The sequence below is a fragment of the Schistocerca nitens genome, chromosome 2 (assembly GCF_023898315.1).
Source record: "Schistocerca nitens isolate TAMUIC-IGC-003100 chromosome 2, iqSchNite1.1, whole genome shotgun sequence".
In the NCBI taxonomy this organism is placed as follows: domain Eukaryota; kingdom Metazoa; phylum Arthropoda; class Insecta; order Orthoptera; family Acrididae; genus Schistocerca; species Schistocerca nitens.
Genome location: NC_064615.1, coordinates 871,202,048 through 871,219,662, shown reverse-complemented (window position 1 = coordinate 871,219,662; position 17,615 = coordinate 871,202,048). Strand labels below are relative to the sequence as shown.

General features: G+C 37.1%; 1 protein-coding gene across 1 annotated transcript in view; it reads right to left on the bottom strand.

Moving 5' to 3' along the window:
* LOC126237153 (uncharacterized) overlaps positions 1-15,429 on the bottom strand; it is a 219,466-nt gene extending 204,037 nt beyond the window's left edge. The window contains exon 1 of the mRNA XM_049946999.1: positions 15,298-15,429. Within this exon, the coding sequence (XP_049802956.1) occupies positions 15,298-15,366 (69 nt within the window). The 5' untranslated portion in view covers positions 15,367-15,429. The remainder of the gene's footprint in view (positions 1-15,297) is intronic.
* Between the last annotated feature and the right edge of the window lie 2,186 nt (positions 15,430-17,615).

Sequence of the window (17,615 nt, the reverse complement as noted above, 5' to 3'; positions counted from 1 at the left end):
ACCTGTTGCATCCTCCCTACCAAAAAATCCTCAATCCAGTCTCAAATTTCCCTTGATCCACCATATGATCATTGTTTTGACAATAAGTGTAGGTGTAGTACTGAATCAAAAACTTTTTGGAAATTAATAAAAGTTGCATCTATCTGACTGCATTGATCCGAAGCTTCCAGTATGTCATGTGAAAAATGTGTGAGTCAGGTTTCTCAGCGTTTGTTCTAAGATTCTACAACAAATCATTGTCAAGGATATTGGATGGTAGTTTCATGGATCACTTCTACACTGAAGAGCCAAAAAAACTGGCACACCTGCCTGGTATCGTGTAGGGTCCCCGTGAGCAGGCAGTAGTGCTGCAGCATAACATGGCATGGATTTGACTAATGTTTGAGGTAGTGCTGGAGGGAACTGACACCACGAATCATGCAGAGCTGCCCACAAATCCATAAGAGTATGAGAGGGTGGAGATATCTTCTGAACAGTACGTTGCAAGGCAACCCAGATATGCTCAATAATTTTAATGTCTGGGGAGTTCAGTGGCCAGCGGAAGTGTTTAAACTCAGAACAGTGTTCCTGGAGCCACTCTGTAGCAATTCTGGAGGTGTGGGGTGTCACATGGTCCTGCTGGATTTGCTCAAATCCATCAGAATGCACAATGGACATGAATGGATGCAGGTGATCAAACAGGATGCTTACATACGTGTCACCTGTCAGAGTCTTATCTAGACATGTCAAGGGTTCCATATCACTCCAACTGCACACGTCCCACACCGTTATAGAGCCTCCACCAGCTTGAACAGTCCCCTGCTGACATGCAGGGTCCATGGATTCATGAGCTTATCTCCGTACCTGTACATGACCATCCACTCGATACAACTTGAAACAAGAGTCATCCAACCATGCAACATGTTTCCAGTCACCAACAGTCCAATGCCGGTGTTGATATGCTGAGGCATAAAGCTTTGTGTCACGCAGTTATCAAGGGTACACGAATGGGCCTTTGGCTCAAAACGCCCTTATCAGTGATGCTTTGTTGAATAGTTTGTACGCTGACACTTGTTGATGGCCCAGCTTTGAAATCTGCAGCAATTTGCAGAAGGGTTGCTCTTGTGTCATGTTGAACAATTCTCTCCAGTTGCCATTGGTCCCATTCTTGCAGAATCTTTTTCCGGCTGCAGTGATGTTGGAGATGATGTTTCACTGGATTCCTGATATTCACGGTAAACTCGTGAAATGGTCATACAAGAAAACCCCCCCTTCATTGTTGCTACCTCGGAGATCCTGTGTCCCATCACTCGAGAGTCAATTATAACACCACATTCAAACTCACTTAAACCTTGATAACCTGCTATTGTAGCAGCAGTAACTGATCTAACACATGCCTATACCAGTCTCTTTGGTACTTCAATGTACTGCCCTTCTTGTAGATGGGTATGACCTGTGCTTTCTTCCAACTACTAGGCATGGTTTCTTGTTCAAAAATCTAATACATATTATTGTTAGAAATGGGATTAACTCAGCCACATACTCAGAATAGAACGTAATGTAAATGGATAGATAAAAAATCTAAGAACCTTCAACATCGCAGTGCATCAGGAATCGTTGGTTAGTTTTTTAATAGATAAAAAATATACTCACCAAGTGGCAGCTGGAGAACACAAACACAAAAAGGTTTAACTTTTACAAGGTTTTAACTTTTACAAAGAATTAACTTTCACTTTTTACTGGCAGAGGAGTTGAAGGGGAAGGAATAGGGGTGAAGGAAAAGGCCTGGAGAATTTTAGGAAAAGGGGTATAGTTCAGAAAAGTCACCCAGAACCCTGGGTCAGGGGAGACTTACCGGACAGGACGAGAAGGAACCCTCTCATCCTGACCAGTAAGTCTCCGCTGACCCGGGGTTCTGGGTAACCTTTCTGAACTATACCCCTTTCCCTCAACGACTTCAGTCTTGCTCCTTTGCCCCTCTTCCTTGCCCTTCAACTTTTCTGACAGAAGAAAGACCCACTGGCTCAGAAAGCTTTGTTCAATTTTAATAATTTCAGCCATTTCTCAGCACCACTGACAGTTATTCTTATTTGACACATCTTCTCGGCAGCATGAGGATTGAACTGGGACAAATTTCCTGGGTTTCTTTTGTAAAGGGACATTTGAACACTGAGATAAGCATTTCAGTTTCTCTGTCTCTCTCTTTCATATTGTTCACAGAAAATTATGCTGACTCCATGGTGCAGTGGTAGTTTTGGCACTGTTTCAAAGTCAAGATGGATGCCAGCCTCTGCTGACCAGTGCCAAAAGAGTCCCCAATATTTTCTGTGTCACTTTCTTGTACAGTCCTTATCAAGCTGTAGAAAGAGACTGATCTAAGACCTTGACGCATGGATTCTCAGCACAACAGAAATAAGGCAGCAGAATTTTCTGCTTTAGAGTTTTAATTTTAATTTTCAGCCCAATATTACAGGAATACTAATATTTTCTAGTTTTATTTCATAACTCATTGGGTACAGTGGATTTAATCATATGAAAATGTAATTTCAGTTTGTTGAATCAAAAAACTGGGATCTATTTTCATATCATTAACATAAAAAGACATACTTCATTTATTTATCACACTAAACTGCATAAAAAATATTAAGTGGATAACTATGAATCATCTGAGGTACATAGGCTATTCTAGCCTCTTTAGTTGTCTCAAGAACCCATTTTTCATGCAGAATTTTTCTTTTCCCGGCTTAAGTTTTGTGTGTATGTGAATTCAAGGAACTGGTACTATGAGACTTTTCAAATATTAGGCTTTGCCTTGGGATACCACAGAAGTCAGTTTGCTTTACTGCACATACTACCAAACAGAGCAGGCAAACATACTACCATATTTTTGTTTGATGATGCATGGAATATTATAGCTGTTGCCCACTGACAGGATTTATTTAACTACATACGTATTTATGCACTGAAGCATATTCAATATTTTCTGTTCCTTGAAATGTATATTGCTTGAATGTGAGTGTTGAAAGAATAGGACCAAACAAATACAAAAAATAAAACCAACAGTGTAACAAGAGGAGATCGTTGGTCATCACTGGAGCAAGCAATCAGTGTAACTCATAATTCAGCATAAAAGTTTCATAGTAAATTAATTCCAATTTTATGCAATATCCAGGAATTAGGTGTAGGGAATAGTGAAGTTGCAAATCTGTACAAAATTTACTTTAGGCGCTGTTAAATTGTTTTTTCATGTAGCCATATTATGATGCAACCACCACTGTTAAAAGTGAATACATTGTGCAGTTAGTACTGTGATGAATTATTTTAATTCAGGAAAGAGTTATTATTTTAAACAAAAATGTGCTAAATCCAGGTTATGGTAAAGACAAGAGTGCAAATATTATATATTAACTCTACCAAATATAATATAGTCAAACTGAATCCTGAAGTGGAAGTAGCAGCTACTCAGAAAAACCAATTGACAGATCCATTAGCGGCACTCTTTAAAAAAATTATAAGTAATGTGTTCTATGACATCTGTTCTAACGAATCATGTAGGTGAAATTTTAGAGGCATAGGTAGTGACCACTGCAACAAAGAATGAGATTTCACACTGTGAAAGAGAGGAGATAGTTAAAAACAGGACAAGACCACATTAGGAATAGGAACAATTGTCAAAACATGATGCTTTAGTGAAAGAATTATCAGAAAAAATAGTAATTTTAAAATTAGCATATGTCAGAATATCTGAGGCTGTGCAAAAGCTGTCAGATGAAGTAAATGAAGTTAAAACGACAGGCAACCAATTTATCCAAAATTGTTCAGTAGCTGTCTCATAAAGTAGGCAATATTGTTTCTGAACAAGAGAAATCATTATGGCAGATGGTAATAGAATTTACTTCTTGGATGTCTGCTGGAAACTAGTCATTCTGACAGCCAAACGGAGGTTGAGTTTTAAAGCAATAGAGAAACTCAACACAGATATATCACTAGGGCAACAGATGGAGTAAAGAAAAAATTAGCAGAAATAAAGGAGATAGTACATGAAGATAAATTAGTTACACAAGGTTCCAAGAACAGTTTCGTTCATGGTCCTATGCCATGCAATACACAGTGAGTGCAGTTAACTCTATTATCGCACAATTCACTATGTGATATGGGGATTGTGCTATTCTTCTCGTTTGTGATGATGCAGGAAAATTCAAGATGCCACAGATTGTTTCAAGTATTCTTGCCAGAAAATAAAAACATCCACTTGGTTATGTTTTTAGAAGCACTTCATGGAGTAATGCTGTGATCCTAGTCAGATGCACAGGAATAGCATTTGTCAGCAGATTTATCCAGAGTGATGTCACTTCATGGGCCACAGAGGCAGCAAAATATTGTAGGAAATACAACGAATTTGACAGATCATTTTAGGCAAATATTGGCTTGCTGGAGTGCAGGAGAAGCTACAGAAAAAAATGTTTTTAACCTGAAACTGTTCCAGGTGTACCAAAGCAGCCATAGGGAATGTTTTGAAAAACATTTAAACAAGACTAGGTACTTTAATAATTCTCTGTTGCACCAAAATGTGGTAAGAATACTTCAGATAAAATTGCCCATATACATTTGTGAGAAGTTGATAAACGTTTCAGAATATAAGATGGAGATATTCATTTCCATCCTAGATTCTATTGATTGATTGATTTAAACCAGGGAGATATGAAAGCTGCGCCATAGAATGTGAGATTTAACAACAACAATAACCACCATACAGAGCAAAACCACTGTGCAATTCATTCCAGTCAGCATAACATGTCAGGAGGTCAGCAGAATAATATTAACAATAATAATAATAATAATAATAATAATAATAATAATAATAACCAGTGTGGGGTTTGTCAACCCCATCTGGTGTGTCCCCAGGTGGCAGATAGGGGAACGCTCAGTAGATATGCTGGGTAGGTGGGAAATAAAATACCACCTGTGGGCCAAAATGACAACCAGAATCCATGCTGCATCTGACTTAGAGCAAGTGGCAGTAGGGTTGGTGTCTGTTCACCAGGAGGTGCAGCTGTAAACATGCTCCAGGAACTTACAATACCTGGCTCTACACAACTATCAAAGGTAGACAATTGATGACAAGCAAACATGACTCATACAAATAATGACAAAATTATCCCAGGTGGACAATCCGCCCACGTCAAAGTGGCAGCCAAGCATTTGGATTCTGGGGAGCTTTGACTTATACGAGAGAGTGCTTGTAAACTTCCACGAAAAACACCCATGTATATGGGCACTTTCAATATTCAGACACTTATTCAAGCAGGAAAATTACACAACCTCACAACAGCACGAAGCAGAAAAATCAAATTCTCGCCTTGCAAGATTCAGAAATGAAAGACTACAATAATTACAGAATCTTCAAAAGTAGAACAAACAAGAAAATTGGCAAAGGAGCAGTACTATTTGGAATGGCCTTTATTGTAGACAGAAAAGTGCTGGACTCAGTAACAGATGTGAAACCCATCAACAATCGACTAATGAATCTTAAGAATCAAATACACAACCAAAAACTACACTTTTATTAATGTACATGCACCAACAAATGATGATGATAAAAAAGAGCCTGAACAAACAGACATATTCTGGGAAGAACTTGAAACACAGATGGCCAAAATTCCAAAAGATGAGGTGAAAATTCTACTCAGTGACTTCAGTGCACAAATTGGCAGAGAACACAGATACAACAAGACAGTAGGAAGCTATCCAGCACACAAATTTACCAATAGAAGTGGTACATTACTCATTGAATTTTGCCAACAAAACAACCTAAAAATTATGTCAACCTCACTTTGGAAACATTGCAAAAAACAAAAAACATGGTGATCACCCATGCATCATCTGGGAGAATTTCAGATTGATCATGTTGCAATATCATATGACTACCAGAAAAAAATTCGTGGTGTACAAGTATGCAGAGCTGCAAATATTGATTCTGATCATCATTTAACCAGAAAAAAATTAAATTCACACCCAAGAGGAAATTCAAAAGAAAAACACCGCTGATCCCAAAATTTGATCTGCACAAAAGTAAAGACTCCAAAATCATTGAAAAATGGGAAGAACAACATGCAGAAGACTGGGAGAAATTTCAAACTAAAATCATCAAAACAGCAAAAGATCTGATCGCTCTTCACAAAAAACCAAAACACCCTTGTTGGAATCAAGAATGCAAGAATGCGCTAGAAGAAAGAAGAAAGGCATTTCAAAATTACAATTGTGACAAATCAGAAGAAACACAGAAGAAATTTTTCAAAATGCCCAGACTTCCAAGATTTTAAGACAAATTAAATGAAAATATGTCAGTGAGCAACTGCAGTCCAGAACCCAATGAGAGATTTCCAAAAGTGCAGCCACGCTTCTTCTGTACACGTCCACAATTGCAAAAGTGTTGCTGGGGTTGCTAGTGCAGAAGTTTGTGCACAAACTGAACTCTTGATTATGTCCCACAAATGTTCAATGGAATTCATGTCAAGTGATCTTAGTGGTGAAATCATTCACTCAAATTGTCCAGAATATTCTTCAAACCAATTGTGGCCTGATGCCATGGTGCATTGTCATCCATAGAAGTTTCAACATTGTTTGGGAACATGAAATACATGAATGGCTGAAAATGGCCTCCAGGTAGCCGAACATAACCATTTACAGTCCATGATCAGTTCAGTTGGACCCGGGGGCCCAGGTCCTTCCATGTATGTAAACATGGCCACGCCGTTATGGAGCCACTACCAGCTTGCACAAAGCTTGGTTGACAACTTGAGTCCATGGCTTCATCAGGCCTGCACCACACTCAAAACACTACCATCAGCTCTTACCAACTGAAATCAGGACTCTTCTATTTACAAGAATTTAGGGTCCAACTGATATGGTCACGAGCCCAGAAGAGGTCCTGCAGGTGATGTCGTGCTGTTAGCAAAGGCGCTTGTGGCAGTTATCTGCTGCTATAGCCAATTAACGCCAAATTTTGTCATGCTGTCTTGACTGGAGCATTCATCATACCTCCCACATTGATTTCTGTGGTTATTTCACACAGTGTTGCTTGTCTGTTAGCACTGACAACTCTATGCAAACGCCACTGCTGTTGGTTGCTAAGTGAAGGCCATTGGGCACTGCATTGTCCACAGTAACAGGTAATGCCTGAAATTTGGAATTCTCAACACACTTTTGCCATTGTGGATCTCAGAATATTGAATTCACTAATGATTTCTGAAATGGAATGTCCCATACGTCTAGCTTCAACTAATATTCCACGTTCCAATTCGGTTAATTTCCGTTGTGTGGCCTTATCTCACTAGGCACCTTTTCACATTAATCACCTAAGCACAAATGATATCTCTGGCAATGCAGTGCCCTTTTACACCTTGTGTACACAATAATACCACCATGTATGTATATATCACTATCCTATGACTTTTGTCACCTCACTGTACAGTCTGCATTGTAGCCTTCAGCAGCTGCTTACTGCCAGACTGTGAGGGACCATGCATTACAGCTGAACTAGAAGTCTTTGCAGTAGTAGAACATGCTAGTAAATGCTTTATCCCTGCTGTACCTGAAGGATTAAAAAATGCACAAGATTGCAAAGAGCAATCAGTGGGATTTAAAGTACTATTAATGTAAGATACTACATATCAAAGGTGTTGTCTTGACACATGTAGAAATATGAGCCATTTTCAAAACAAAGATCCCAAGCATAAGAAAGTACATAAAGGAGCTATATATATATATATATCAGCTTATTACCAGGAAATGCTAATATGGTACGCACGCTGAGCTTTGGGGCACTTTGGTGTCATCGAATGTGTGAGCAAAATAAATTAATATTGCTACTTTACAAGTCTGAAAAGGAAGGTACAGCAAATTCTATGGGTATGTTTACTTTTTTAGAAGGTCAAACCTATCAAGCATTGCAAATGGAGGAGGGATTGTACTCAATTATCACACATAAGGTCTTACAAATAATTGCAACAGACACTCGTGGACCATTGTTGCATGCACATTATAAAGGGACACCCTCCTCTAGCATTATCTTTTCTCAACATAAGTAATTGATACCAAAAATATTTTTTTGAGTTTTTAGTAGGTTAACAATATCTCAGCTGTTTTTCTAAAAGAATTTCATATGATTTTATACCTGATGTATTATAATTCAAGCTAAAATCTGTGAAAATAAATTACTTTATTTTTGATGTTACAATCGATATGTACTAGTTCTTAATGAACAGTTGAAATTATTTTCTTTTAGAAACATTTGAAATTACAAGACATTTGGAACACTTAAAATTTCTATTACTAATTGAGCAGTTTGGTGCAATTTACTAAATTTATTCTAGATTCATTTATAAAATTATAATATAAATTAATAGAGATTCATTTGTCAAGAGAATTTGTAAACCCTGTTTTGCCATCTTTGGTATGGATAGGAACTATGAGTGCTGTGTTCAGATGCAAATTGACTTTGCGACCCTCTGCTCACAGCTCCAGGCAGTATTGGCTTCAGTCACACAGCTTGAGGCTGTTTCCAATGGGCATTACTGTGGGGGACCAAATGTGGGGATCTGAGGAATGTCCAGCATGTCCTGTGTGTCCCCTTTTTGCTCCACTACGTGCCCACCCCATGCACTGCTCGCACTGAGAATAACTGAGTGGGAGATCATTCAGAAGTGTGGCAAGGAGTAAAAGACTTTCCAGAAGGCTGATCAGAGGGTCACTCCAGTTCATCTGACAAACAGATTTTGGACACTATTCTGTGGCTGACAAAATCCCTAAGCCAGATGCAGTTGTTTGCCCCATTCCAGAGGAAGCCTGATGGCCCCAAGATCTAGCCATTTACAGAGGATGGGCTTACTGTCAGTTGGGAGCCACAATGTTGGGCACATAATGGGCCATATTAGGGATATGGTTGCCAAGGAAGGGAAATAATCCTGGTGTGTATACCAGGAGTAGTCATTCCTGATGTGGAAAAGCTGCTTCTGGATGTCATGAAGAACACAGCATATACCCAACTGCTGGTGGTAGTTGATGTTGGTACTAACAGTGTGTTGTTTTGGATTGGAAGAGATTCTCTCTGGTTTCAGATGGCTAACTCAAGTGGTAAATGCTGCCAGTCTTGCTTGCAAGATGAAGGCAGAACTCACCACTGTAGCAGCTTTCACATAACTGACTGTGGCTCTTTCATACAGAGCCAAGAACAGGATCTGCATCAGAGGCTCAGACAGTTCTGCAAATACACAGGCTGCAAGTTTCTCACCTTGTACCACAGGGTGGTGGGTTTCTGGATTCTGCTTAATAGGTCAGGAATCCACCATGCATAGGACATGGCTACACAGGTAGCTAGGGCTGTATGGAGGGGCTGGGCTAGTTTTATTAGGTTGTAGGGTCTCAGGAACCTACAGAGAGGGCATCAGTCTAAAAGAGTGCAAGGCAAACACACTAAGACATACCTAGCAACAAGCAGTATTGTAGTTGTAAACTGTCATAGCTTTGTTTGAAAAGAACCAGAGCTCCAAGTGCTAATAAGAAGTATTGAAGCTCAAGTATTTATAGGTACTGCAGTTAAATTGAAGAGATAGTTCCTGTGTGTTAGTTTGGGTAGAGGTTATACTTGACAACTAGAATACATTAATAATTGAAAATTATTATCTTCTGTAGTGCTGCATGGTTGCTGAAGATGTGCAACTGTCCCAACTACAGTCTGACTTATTTGTAAATAAATAAACTTCTTTGCAGCTTATCTCAATTTCTAAATCACAGTTCTTTTCTGCCAGTTTATCCACACTTCAGAGCAGCTGATGGACAAGGCATTTGTGAACATTATTTTTTTCTAACATAGATCACAACATTTTTTTCTTGTAGGACATATACAAAATAAAAGGGGACTAGTGGCTGTATATTATCTTGTAAAAGCCTCTTCAGAGTCATTAACCATCTTAAACTTACTCACCAATGCACTTATTCTCTAACATCTTGATGTGTCAAGTATTCTTGCTAGATATCAGCATTATTCTTGCATTATATTTCAACAATGTGACTCATTATCTTCATTAGGAGCTACCTGAGTCTGTTTGTTGAGTGGAATGGATCCACTGTTAATACCTACGCTCTTCCCTCTCATTGCTTATTGCAGGCATTCCCTCTTTGATCTGGAGCTCCTGTCTGTGGGTTAGCTTTTTTTAATCCTCTGTGGTTCCAGGTGTTCCCTCTGTGGCATGATCCCACAAGAAAGGTTCTTAGGCATATGCTTTTCAGCCCGATGTGCCAGGCCAAGTGCTGGTCTTTCATCTTTGGTCCCATGCACACATCTACATGGTGATGTTTTGTTTTTTAGTTTGTTGTAAGTGTTCCATTTGTGGGATCCTTTGCAGGACCTCAGGCTGTACTGATTTGGTACCTAGTGTCGTGATTGTTGAGGTTTCTGTCACCTTTATCTCTATAGACATTGGGTACCAACTGAGTACAGCCTGGAATCCTGCATTGGATTTGTTGAAAATGCAATAGAAGCAGCAACAGAACTCCACAAAAAGAGAACTGAGGATATGGACCTGGTGAAAAAATCCCAGGTAGACCACCAGGCACACCAAACTAAAGATAGAACATTTCAGGGCACTTATTGCAGGATCAGACTACAAAAACACAGGCTGCAGATTTCTCACCTTGTACCATACGGTGGTGGGTTTTTGGATTCCGCTTAATAGGTCAGGAATCCACCATGCATAGGACATGGCTACACAGGTAGCTAGGGCTGTATGGAGGGCGCTGGGCTAGTTTTATTAGGTTAGAGGGTCTCAGGAACCTACAGAGAGGGCATCAGTCTAAAAGAGTGCAAGGCAAACACACTAAGACATACCTAGCAACAAGCAGTATTATAGTTGTAAACTGTCATAGCTTTGTTGGAAAAGAACTGGAAATCCACGTGCTAATAAGAAGCATTGAAGTTCAAGTCACTATAGGTACTGCAGTTCAATTGAAGAAATAGTTCCTGTAAGTTAGTTTGGGTAAAGGCTATACTTGACTACTGCAATAAATTAATAATTGAAAATTATACTACTCCATCTTTTGGCTCATGGTGATGCAACCTCCTGAGATGTTCAAGAAAGAATAGGCAGTCTCAGTTTCTACTGTAGGAGCTGTAAATGTGTGCCATAAGGACGCTTTATACATCTGGCATACATAGTAAACATGCTCTTTGTTGTGTTAAGAGTGAATATGTGTAACACAGGTGGACATGTCCTGTGTATTTTATGGGACAACGTTGGTGATTGTGGGATGTTCTGTAATCTTGCCAGTAGTCATCGAGTGTCCTGTAAATTTTATTAAATGATGTGCCACGTTTGGTGATTGCAGGACTTTCTGTACACTTGCCAGTGGTTCTTGAGTGTTTTTTACGTGATGTCTGATGATGCTCCAGTGAGAGTGAAACATGTCACAAATTAAATAAATAAAAAATCATTTAGCAACCAAAACTGCCTATTCTTTCTTGAGGTTAATAATTGGTTCCTTTCACCAGCCCCAAAGTCAAGATGGCAGCAGAGGGAAAACTTGAGTCTTATTTAAAATGGGTGCCCAGCTTATACAATTATAGTGGGTGGTGACTTCAATCTATCCTCAACGTATTGGCAAAAATACATGTTTAATGTAGGTGGTAGGCATAAATCATTGTCTGAAATCAGAATGAATGCATTATTTGAAAATTATTTTAAACTATTAGTTTAGGAGTCCACATGAAGTGTAAATGGTTGTGAAAACATATTTGACCACTTAGCAACAAATAATCCTGATCAAATAGGAAGCATCATGAAGGATACTCAGATTAGTGACCACAAGGTTGTTGTAGTGAGACTGAATACTGTAACATTCAAACCCAACAAAAAAGCAAAATATAACTATTTAAAAAAAGCAGATAAAAATTCACTACATGTCTTCCTAAAAGACTGTCTCCACTCCTCACAAACTGTGTGTGTGTAAGCATAGATCAGATAAGATTTAAATTCATAGATATAGTATCAATGGCAATTGAGAGATATGTACCAAATAAATTAAAAAAAAGAATCTCTGAGGTTACAGATCCCCCATGGTGAACAAAACAGATCAGAACATTATTGGAAAAAAAATAAATAAAATAAAGATTGGCAAAATTTTACAGAATTTTGTGTAAACTTCAATGTGAGAAGCTTTTAATAGTTTCACTTTGTTTGAGATCTGAATATGATCCAGAAAGATCAAAACATGTAATCTATTTAAAAATGTGCAACTGGATTGGAACAAGAAATGAGAATTGCCTTAAGTAAATGAATTAGTATTAGTAACCTAAGTCAGTGGAGTGACAATTAGGTTTGCATGTGGCACTGGTAATTGAAGGAGGTATGCTGTGGCCAACTTAAAACTGAATAAATATTTTATCAGACTCCAAGTAATCAACTACAAAGTCACAAAGCAAGTGCTTGAAGATGTTACAGAGGGTACGTTATTACTATTATTATTATCACAAACTGTTGCCAACTGTCCAATGAAATTAAAAAAAAAAATTGTGTGTACTGGTGATAGAAAAATTCTGTGACAGACTGACACTCCCTAAGCCCACACAGTTTCAGTAGATAGATTAGGATAGCTATAAACTTGTTACACAAGAGCATACCTCTGCCTCTCATTTGACAGTTAATCATTCTCTTCTTTTCTTCCCCAGGAAGCTAGTGTTATTAAGCATTTTGTGATTCTTTTATGCAATTGTTTCATATGCTGCCATCTGATGCCTGGTGGCATATGCCCTTGGATAGAACATCAGACAGCTGCTCTGACTGACTACAATGGATGTCATTCGCATGAGCAAATATCAAACCATGACATTGTTAATCAAGAAATTGTAGTGATATACCTTTGAAAAAGTCCTTAATCGATGGCCTTTTTCATGGATTTCTGTGAAACTTGGTCAAAAGCGGGCATAGTTAATAAATCTACCCATGGTAAAAAAGAAATACAACCTCAAGAGTAAAAAAGTAACAGCAACAGTGCTGGTGTTATGTAAGAGTAAAAATGTACCAAAATAACAATATGTAAAATGTACTGATCTTACAGTAATGTGTAAAAATGAAACTTTATTCAATGTTAAAATGAGAACAAAAATCAACATCTACAAACAATGTTCATGCATACAGAATGTAATACAACAAAAGAAAAATCCATAACCAAAGATAACCTGATCATGACTTCTCATGTCAAAGAAATAAAAGATCAAAACCCTATCTGAAACAAAATAACTTGAAAACCCAAAGAAAGTAAAAAATTATAAATAGCAGTAAAACTGAATAGAATCAGAATGTTGGACTTGTGTACTAAGTAAATGAAGTCTACCGTCATTAAGGAGCATTGAAATGTATCTTATTTAGATCACATTTGTATCCTATTGAGACTGAGACTGATTGTTCGTGTAAGAATCTAGAGGCACAAAGTATATGGGCTGCTTGAAAGCCTCTGATGCAATTCTGCTTGCTGTTATAGAACTACATTTTGTTCTGTGTTCTTGGAGACTCATTAGGAAGGAAATGGTGCTGATGTTACATTGTGTGCTTACATTACATAAGAAATTAAGTAATTAACTAAAATAATTTGACTCGACTGTGCAATTTATGCCAGCTTCAGTCACTGATAATTAAATTAAATAATTAAGTAAATGGTCTTTAGAACTCACAGCATGAAAGAAGTGAGTGTAGTGTAATACAATATAATACATCACTCATTTCAGTTTCTGTCTGGTTGGTCTTTTCATTGAATTTTTTTTTTTTATCACAATAAATTCATGAGAACTTAAGAGTGTTTTCAAATATTAAATTTTGACTTTGCATACCACAAAGGTCAATTTGCTTTACACCATGTACCGTCAGACAAGTAAGGCAAACATATTAGCATATAAGGGTATATCGGGTGTATGCAAAGAAGGATGGCACAAATGGTCACAGGTTTGTTTGATTCATGTAAGAGTTTTACAGAAATATTGATAAACCCAAACTGACACTCCTTGAATACAGATGCCAGTTATCTCATGTTAAATGAAGAATCTATAGAAATGCTTCAGCCCTCTACCCATCATTCCATTGTGATCACAAAGAGAAGATTAGAATAATTCAGCAAACGGAGAGAGATTTAAGTGGTTATTCTTCTTGTGCCGCATATATGATTGGAACAAGGTGGTAGCATGCTAAGTATCCTCTGCCATGCGATTCGCAATGGTTTGTACAGTGTGTAAGTAAATGAAGACGCAGAACAAAAGTAAAATGTATCTGGATTAAATTGAGTAATGCTGAGGGAATGGAATTAGGAAATCAAATATTAAAAGTAGCAGATGAGTTTTGTTATTTGGGAAGCAAAAGAACTGAGTGTAGCAGAAGAAGAACTGATGTGAAAGTGCTTCAGGAAAAGATAATTTTGTTAAAATTGAATATACACTTAAATGTTAGCAAGTCTTTATGAGGGTATTTATCTGAAGCTTAGCTTTGTATGGAAGCGAAATGTGAACAATTAACAATTCAGACAAGAAGAGAACAAAAGATTTTTAAATATGGTACTGTAGGAGAATGCTGAATATTAAATGGGTGGACTGAATAACTAATGAGGAGGTACTGAATGCAATAAATAAATTCATGGTGCAGCTCTATTAAAAGAAGAGTTCAGTTATAGGATACATCATCAGCTTGGCAGTGAAGGGAAGTGAGTAGTTGGGGGGGGGGGGGGGGAGTTAAAAATTGTAGAGGGAGATCAAAGCTTGAACAAGGCAAGCAGTTTCAAACAGGTGTCATTTGCAGTTGTTATGGGGACATCAGGGGGTTTGAACAATGGAAAAGCAAGGAGAATTGCAACAAAATGGCCTTTAAACTGAAGACCAGAGCATCTTTTAACAATCTATTCAACTCTTTGATCTGCATAGTAGGAACCTTTTCAAGAAAAAGTTACGATCTTTATATACAGAAAAACATCAGCATTCATTCACAGAATTTTAAGGGCCACATCTAGTAGATTATTGGTGTTGATATAGACGACTGGTTACATTATGGACCATATTGTGTTACAAGAAGCAGCATCTCATCCTTAACATAAAACTAGATAAAGAGTGCACCAAATACAGTAAAAAACATTGATTTTTTTCAATCTAATTACTGTGAGCTCATTATGTATAAGGAGAACAGCATTTGCAAAAGCATGAAAAATTGAGAGAATTGAGATAAATGTTACAAAAGAGCAGCTTACTTTAAAAATAAGACAAAGTTAATTTCAAAGTATACTCACAAATCCTAAAATCATGGAGTTGTGAAGTACAGTTGTTACAAAAATGGCTAAAATCTTAAACACTTTCATATTGCTTTGAAGTATCACCAAACACAACAGAAGCAAGATCTTAAGCAACTGTTACAGGAAAAGCTGCAAATATCCAACTATAGCTTTATTTAAAGGTATGCAACACGTACAGTCATAGAGATAACAGCTATTTTATCATTTAGATTTTGTGAAACAATGATTGACAGAGGAGGGATTAGAGTTCTTTTGTCATGATAAAAATTTGAAGATAAGTTATTCAATAACAGTTCCCATTGTCAGCAGCTGTAAATAAGGTGAAGAGATATACAGGGTCACACACAGCATCAAGGAAGGAAAATTAATTTCTAGTGTTTTACAAGGCAATAAAAAAACTAAAAATATTGTTACAAGTCTTGTAATACAAAATGTTAATAATATTTGACAAAACAACTAAGTATAAATCCAGTTTAATAGCTCCTGATATGTCTTTTAACTACTGAATACTTAATTAGAACACTAAAGTTTAAAAAAATTCATCTATAAATTGTGCATAATGAACATTTTACCAGAGTTTAAAATACTACAGAAACAGATGCAAAGAAACAAAGCTGTAGTCCATTGGCAGGAAAAAGTAGAATATACAATTATCAGTTAATGATAAGACTTCAGGATTTAAACAAAATCCTGTTAAAATCTTTTCCCAGATATCAACAGGAAATGTCTTGCTTGGAGCACACTTCAGTACTTAGCTTAAAATCTCAAGTTTGACATACAGATGGTGCAACTCTGTAAGACAATATCTTTTGTATTCATATTTATTACAACACTCAAATCATGTTAAAGACATCACAGAGTTTATGTCACAGATGCTGTTCCAGCACTGCCATTCATGTGGACTCAACCACCTACTTTATATCACATCATAACAAAAATAATCTTTTGCGTGCATGATTTTGTCATTTTTAAAAAAATTTGTATGAAATTACATTTGTTAATAATCATTTGCAGTAACTTTAAGAAGTAGCTAATTTACAACATCTAAAAGAATGATAACAATAGTTTGCAATAGTCATACAAAATACCTTTCACTAAACAATTTTTTAAAATTAAAAAAAAAATTTTTTTATTTTTTTAAACAGTGAAAACATTACAGGATTGAATTCCAGCAATTTCTATGTCCTTACAGTGATCATGTGTCCCCCTCATCATCTAATTTTTTAAATACATTAGCAATATGATCTGAAATTACTTTAACATGACTCGAAAGCATCATTAGCGACATTGTAACAGTTACATTCACAAATAATGTTGAAAGTTGTATGTTAGTAATGTTTACTATATGCATCATTGGTATCATATTCTTGAGATGGCATGGCATCAATGTATTCAGAATGTGTCACCCCATTCTGCCCCATTACAAACTTTTTCATTGCCGTATTTCTGTATGATTTGTCATAATAGCTCTCAACAGTGAATTTAGAAGGAAAGCAAAAATAATTTACATCCCATTGACAACAGGTCATTAATTCAGGTAAGTGAAGGACAGTAAAGAAAATTGGCCACCAAGTGTGCTGAATGAAACTTATCAATTCCGTTTTCAAAGTAACAATTCCAGTGCTGATTTAAAATGATTTGAGGAAACTATTGAAAACCCAAAGCTGGTCTGCCCAGAAGGAATTTGGAACTTAATACTCCCAAATGTGATTCCAGTTTTTTAACCACTGCATTTGCTTGATTAGTGAGCAGAGAATTGTTTAAAGGATGAAAACTGACAAGAGTCACTGCATCACAGCAGTATTCACATACCAAACCTAGAGAGTTGATACAATATTACATAGACATCCATACATTATAGAACTATAGAAGGCATTCAGAGGTCAAAGTTATGTACTTCTACTCTATTCTCTGTGCATTCTGTATATAGCACACAAAGAAGGAAATTTTATTCACATGGAGTATTTTAAGAACCCTTCTTGAAACTTTCCACTCTAATGCTTTGGATGACAAAGTGGTGAGGTATGTGTGTAAACTCCCACTTCTTTAATGATATGACTTACTTGAGATTGTCAGCCGACTTTTCTTGCTGGTTAGCTTGCTGCTGCAATCTCCTTTTCTCTTCCTCTCCAAAGTATGTCTGCTAGAAACAGGAATTTCTCAAGATTCTTTCTACTCCTAAAAATGAGCTGACGTATGCAGCTTCTGTTGCTTCACTTGACAACGTATATTTGAACATCAGACTTTTACAAAACTCATTCTCTACATAAACAAACACCATCAAGTAAGTCTCTTTGCATATCCAAAGGTTAATT